Here is a 6,451-nt window from a genome sequence, read left to right on the forward strand (position 1 = left end):
GCTCAGTAATGACATCTGTGATTGCCCCGCGCTGTGAACAATACCCTCTGGGGCTCAGCCCATACGGAGGGGGTTATGCAGTACAATCAGTGGTACCGGCTCTGTCACAGTCCATCACACGAACAGAAGTGATCCTGGGAACAAACAAGACTATACACATGCAGTCCCTCGCACTTGTACAACACCATAAACTGAATGCCAACGTAAACCAGTCGTTCTCGGGTGCCGCACACAGTTGCGCACTTCCGCCGATGCACTGCGCCAGCGGCTACGTCTTGGCCGCCGCGCCACATCGACGGGGTGGAACTGCAGGCAGGACGCGCGTGGCCTGAGGGAAACCCTGGTCGTTACTTAATGCAAAGCCTCTTTCCAGCTGGCATAGATAAGGCCCCTATTTCCAACCGGCCTCTTCTTTCATCATATACTTATACGCGCGCGAGCTATCAATCGTCTCCTGATGTTGGCTCCAAACACGAAGACGATCTATTGGCCTTCCTAATCCCTCTGTTTCAGCTGTTCCAAAGTGCTGATCTGTGTCTGTAGAGAGGCTTTAGATGAAAATAAGGAGCCCTCGCCACCCGCCCCTCGAACGAGAGATTTGGTTACAAAGAACACAATGGTAACTAGCAGCACGGACTTAGGCTGCGATAGGGTCGGCCGGGGGGGGGGGTTACCTTGGTTGGTGATTGACTAATGGTTACACACGCCAAGAAACGTTATGACATCATAAAGTGGCCAAATCAGGATTTTTATAATAAATGGATCAGACACAAAGAGAGGGGGGTCTTTGATACTGAAACCTTTCAGACTCTCTTTACACAGAGGGGACAAAAGTGGTTATTTATAAACGGCACAAAGTTCAAATCAAGCAATTCTGATTGGTTCTTAGCCCGTGATATAATGAGCGTATAACAACGGGTAGAATGTAAGTTACTTTTCACACAAGTCAGATCCCTCCGCGTCCTGAGACAAACAGTATACCGTTGGGCCGAAAAGCAACTTTCATGATGGAACAACAAGCACGACGAGAGTAAACGGCAAAACATATTCAGTGGGTGCAGTTCCTTTGGCATGAGCGCAGGGATAGCGTGATCCATGTTTTAGCAGTTGTTTACATTAATGTATATGTCCTACTGTTTAATTCTAGCAACGATGATTCCAGCATCTGTAAGCAAATGGCTTCCGTGATCACTCATCCAGTTGACCTAATCGAGACTGCTTGCTTGACGTGTCAGATTATATACTCCACTATCTCCGTCCCCGAGATTGTCTTCCGTAGCTCTGAAACAGATTCAGCACCAGATGGGAAACACTAACAGTCATACTTCGATCTCGGGGGCTCTGTACAAGACCCGCATCAGGAAAGCTTTGGATGGTGGCTACTTCAGTGCTCTACCTGCTCGATCACGTAGCTCTGCTTGAGTACGACATGCAGAGGCTACGTGAAGAGCAGGTAGTACCAACCTGGAAAGTTAGCACCATTCAAAGCTTTCTGATGCGGGTCCTTGAAACAAAGGCAGAGAAATTATGACTGTTAAGTGCCACAGGGTGCGAAAGCTCTCTCCAGAGCTTACTGGAAGCCCATCTCCGGGACCGGAGAAAGTGAGCAATTTCTCGCCACGCCAAGCAACAGCCTCGAACACCTCAACCTGTACAAGTGGACCACGTAAGCCATGCCTACTGGATGCTGGACAGTTTTTCAGTGATGTACAATAAACCAGCAACATACACCATAATGTAAATAAACCGGCCAAACAAGATGGATCAACGCTCTCTGTCTAATATGTTCGCTTGCTGTTAGTGTTGTTGCATGCAACCCACCTTGCATCTATGTTTGTGCAGAAGCCACGGGAAGGACGATTTTATTTTGAACATCATTATTTACTATAAAAACACTTATTAAATTAGAGTAATGTATTTTTTCTTTCATATTGCCACTCTTGGTAAACCGTTTTATAAAAGCAATAGATCACTTCAGGCCGTGATATATGCTCATTATATCACAGCTAAGTGGGGTTGCGACCTTCCGCTTCGTGTCGGGGCCGGAACCACGCCCCCTTAGCTGTGATATAACTGCAGCATATACCACGGCCTGTCGTGAGCTACTTGCTTTATTATAAAACGGACAGTCAATCAAGCAATCTGATGGTTTCTTAAGCCGTGATATAATGAGAGATGTATATCACGGTAGAATTGTAGTTAGCTTTTCACAAGAAGTCCAGTATCCCTCCGCGTCTGAGAGAAGCTACAACCGTTACATTACGTCCGTTACGAAACTAACTAACTAACTAACAAAGCTTAAGATGGAAACATGTAAGGGATAATGTGCAGCAAGGACTTATCGACCGTTGTTAAGGACGCTCACATCAGCAGAAAGAAGTCCGGTCGATTTAACTGCATGGAGTTTGCTTTTCAAACCGGGACAAGAAAACAGCAGAGAAGTAACGGGGCAGAAACCCTCCGCCCTCCGCCTGTCGTGAGCTGTTGCTCTAATGCATAGACTGCTACTCTTTCAGCTGCATATATTAAACGTTTTGTTCTCCAACGTACCTGAGCGTCCGCAGTCGGAGCAGGAAACCAGCTCCTCTGATTGGCCGGTCTTGTGGTTGGTTTTGGAGTCTCCCAGGCAGAAATCACAGTATTTATTAGGCAATGCAATACCATCTGGGCCCTTCTTGGCAGCTGAGAAATAGGGCGAAAGAGTGCATCAGCATTCAGCTTCTCAAAAGTCCAGCTTTACTTTGAACGATCTGAACTCTCCGAATGATCTCTTACTTTTTGGATCGTTGGGCATCGGCAGATTGGGCTCGCTGATCTCCATCTCCTCCTTCTCTTCCTCACCCTCCTCCTCGGCCAGGTGGGAGTGGGCGTAGTGGTAGCTCAGGCCGGGACGGTTCTTGTAGCGCTTCCCACAGACTGCCACCAAAACCAGAAAAAAACACATGTATGAAAACAGAGAATACACGAGTGGAGTCCACGAGTCTATGCAGTACGAAGACAGTAGTGAACAGGGGGGGGACTCAGGGGGTATTACTTCTGATCAGAAGATATCAAAAGGACAGTTGAGAGCAACATAAATACTTTCCACTATTGTATAATTCTATTGTTCAGATTGTTGTATTTTAGTAGCCGTCCTTTACGATGACACACTGATTTGAGCAGCCTTTTTAGATAATCTAGTAGATTAAATAGCAACTGTTCAGAAGTAGGATATCCATAACCGTCAAAAGGTTTCATTTTACAAGCATTTTACATTTCAACTTCTATTTACAGTGTTTGGGACAGGAGGGAGGTCACTTCAAAACCCAGAGTTTCGGTTGTATCCTACTTTATGTTCAATAAGCAACGACATTAGAGGGAAAGGTGAAGCGGTTGAATATGAAGAACATGATCTGATGCAATGGCGGACACCACCTCCTCTTGTCTGGAGCTGCTGTGACATGTGTTTAATAAAATCATTGGGATAACATCCGAGCCACTGAAAGCAACACGCATCTGCAATCATTTTCTTACTTCTTCAATTTAAGAGCAGAACTCTGGGGCGTTTATCAAGTGGCTCCTTGTAATAAACTCATTCAACTCTATGCCCTCTCAAAAGGACATTCGAGTGTATATGACATCTGTAAATTCACATTAATAAATCATAGCAACGTGGGGCTGATGTGACCATATGTGTAATGTTTCAGATCTGAAGTCAGTCTGTGGGGTACGAGGTGCCGGTGTGATTGTTTAAGGGTTAGTCTTTGACATCATGAGGGACAAAGATGCTACCGTGTGTCGCCATCATCCCAGGGAGTGTGTGTGAGGTTTGTGAGGAGATGACGCCCAATGACAAAGCACTTCCTCTTTCACTTCCATATTTTCTCTAATGTTCACTTCCCTTAAAGGCTGAATGTTCCTTTCTTTTTTACGGAGCATTTGAGTGAAGTTGCTCAAGACGCACAGTTAGTCACATGCCAAGTTATTGTGTGCATACAGACTCGATTCAAAACAAAAAGGCAGCACATGGAACTTGAATGAGACTGTGCCGGGTGCAAAGGTGGAGCAGAGGAATGAAGGAACAAGAAGATTGAGATTCAGTCAAATGGAACAAACCTAAAGACACGTCACAAAGAGAGATGAAAACTAAAGCTTCTTATCTTAATCTGTGGGGCATTCAGGTCCAGATTAAAAAAAAGGGACAAATGACTTTTTGTGGGACACAGCTTATCTTCTGTAAGGTGAAAGGGCCTACTGTTGAGACAGATCCATAACAACATGATTTTGATCACATTCATTGCAGTGAGGACAAAAGACAGACAGGAGTAAAAGGAACGAGAGAAGTATACCTCTTTCAGAAGGTTTTGAAATATGCTTTTGTTTGATAGTGTCTGAAAGAGAGAAGAGAAGGAGAAGAGACACAGACAGAGACTCAGAGGAATACGATCAGAGACGCTCAGAGGGTCACAGTCAGCAGCTGGAAGGGCTTATAAGAAAAACACATCAAGCCGTACATCTGACAACACCATCGAACTGAGAGGAACATTTCCCCCCAGAAAGTGGAGACATTTGAAAAGTCTGGCTAAGAAATCAAACTAGAAATGTTTGATATAATAATGACAAACAAAACAATACAGCCGAGCACAAAGTAGCTTTTCTAAATACAGTAACACCTCTTATAGGGACTAGAGATGTCCCGATCCGATCACGTGATCGGGGATCGGAGCCGATCACGTGATTTTCAAAAGATCGGAATCGGGAAAAAATCGGGATCGGGTTTTATTTTTATTTTTTTAATTATAACAATTTTTTTAAATGTGTATTCAATGTTTCCAAAACAAAATGATCATGAATCAAGTCTTAAAGTCATCCTGAGGCCTTAGTTTTGGTTCCAACACATCATGTAATGTTATGCTTACTTTGAAGACAGTTTTCATAGAGCGCTTGTTGCTATTTCCTCAGGCCGCAAGTGTCCTTAATTTGAGCAGTTAAGCTAACGGAGTACTGAAAGCTGTTATTTTAGTTTTGATCCAATGCTGCACAACTGAACTGATCCAATGCTGCTTGAAAGAAAAAGCCATATCCATGTTGGATAGAATAGCCAATTTAATTAAAAAATACCTTAAGGGGACAACTTGAATGCTTTTTTTTCTTTTTTCTCTTATGCATTGCATAAAGATCCGGATCGGGAAAAATCGGTTATCGGCAAAATTGTCAAAATCAATGATCGGCAATTGGATCGCGAGCAAAAAAGGTGATCGGGCATCCCTAATAGGAATATATCTGTCAATCTGATCACTATGAAGCCCTCTCGTTCGACTAAGCATGTCTGTTAATCTGCCTGTTTCTGTATCGACTTTGGTATATACTTATTGTTTTTAAATGTGCTCTAAAATAAACTTCATTAATAATCTACATCCAGTTACTTGTTGATTATGAAGGGATTTTCCCCTTTATTTCACGTGCAGATTTGACCTGATTGGCATTAGGTAAAATTATTAATAAAAATATTAAAATATAAAGTGGATGAAACTGAGAGTGCCATTTAAGAAATATATACACATTATATAAAAAGCCTGAAATAAATGTTAGACTTCATATGCCCTATAAATAACCAATTATAAAGCAATATTTATACACATTTTACACTATATTTTATGTACGGTAAAGATTCCTATCGCAGGATTTAAGAAGTTGATCTCTGTAAGTTATTAGCGGTTTCCAAATGGTGTCAGATTTTGCTAACAGCTAGCAGGAAAAAGACGTGCAAGAAGACAGAGGACCTAAAAGAAGAGCTGATTAAGAACGAGGGAAAAGTTTTTGATTGGATAAAAAATTAAAGCTGCGGTCCTCCTACTCTCCCCGTCAGGACTCACTGTCACAGTGCGATACGGTTTGGTCCCGTCCTCCAGCGCCTGCCGGTGTCCCAGCCTTCCTTCCTAGCCCACACCCCCACTAAACTCGACCTGAGGCACACATCGTTATTTATACACATCACAAAAAAAAAAAAAAAAAATGTCCAATTTTGCAAAGACCCATAGAAACCACAGTTTACACAGAGAGACCGAGCATTGACCATAAGACTAGACAAGCTACATCAGGCCATCTACTGGCCACCTTAACTCAGGAGCATAATCTTCTTAAATATCAGTGCTTATAGAGCTATAACGAAACAAACACATCAAACACCACCGTTTTTTCTGTACCTTCCCTTCCCTTTGCCTCTTCTTTTAGGCGGTCCTTCCTTCATAGGTCTTCATCCTCCAGGTCCCAATCCAGGAAGTCATATGGCTCCAGCTTTTCTGTGTTGAAGCAATGGGGGAAATGAGAAAATTAAACAACAGATGAAGTATTTATATACCTGTTGAAATGACATTGTTATTACCATGATTACATTTGAAGATAACTAAACTGGCAAAATATATTTGAATCCTAACTTTTTTTGTGTAAACGACAAGTGTTGTTTGTTTTC

General features: G+C 42.8%; 1 protein-coding gene across 1 annotated transcript in view; it reads right to left on the minus strand.

Annotated features, from left to right (window-relative positions):
• Positions 1 to 104: 104 nt before the first annotated feature.
• LOC104963550 (zinc finger protein ubi-d4-like) overlaps positions 105 to 6,451 on the minus strand; it is a 24,069-nt gene continuing 17,722 nt past the window's right edge. The window contains exons 2-6 of the mRNA XM_010792152.1: positions 5,856 to 5,918; positions 4,329 to 4,370; positions 2,776 to 2,916; positions 2,551 to 2,682; positions 105 to 328 (exon numbers count right to left, since the gene is read on the minus strand). Of these exons, the coding sequence (XP_010790454.1) occupies positions 105 to 328; positions 2,551 to 2,682; positions 2,776 to 2,916; positions 4,329 to 4,370; positions 5,856 to 5,918 (602 nt within the window). The remainder of the gene's footprint in view (positions 329 to 2,550; positions 2,683 to 2,775; positions 2,917 to 4,328; positions 4,371 to 5,855; positions 5,919 to 6,451) is intronic.

This window comes from Notothenia coriiceps, unplaced genomic scaffold (assembly GCF_000735185.1).
Source record: "Notothenia coriiceps isolate Sejong01 unplaced genomic scaffold, NC01 NC01_scaffold00036361, whole genome shotgun sequence".
Lineage (NCBI taxonomy): Eukaryota > Metazoa > Chordata > Actinopteri > Perciformes > Nototheniidae > Notothenia > Notothenia coriiceps.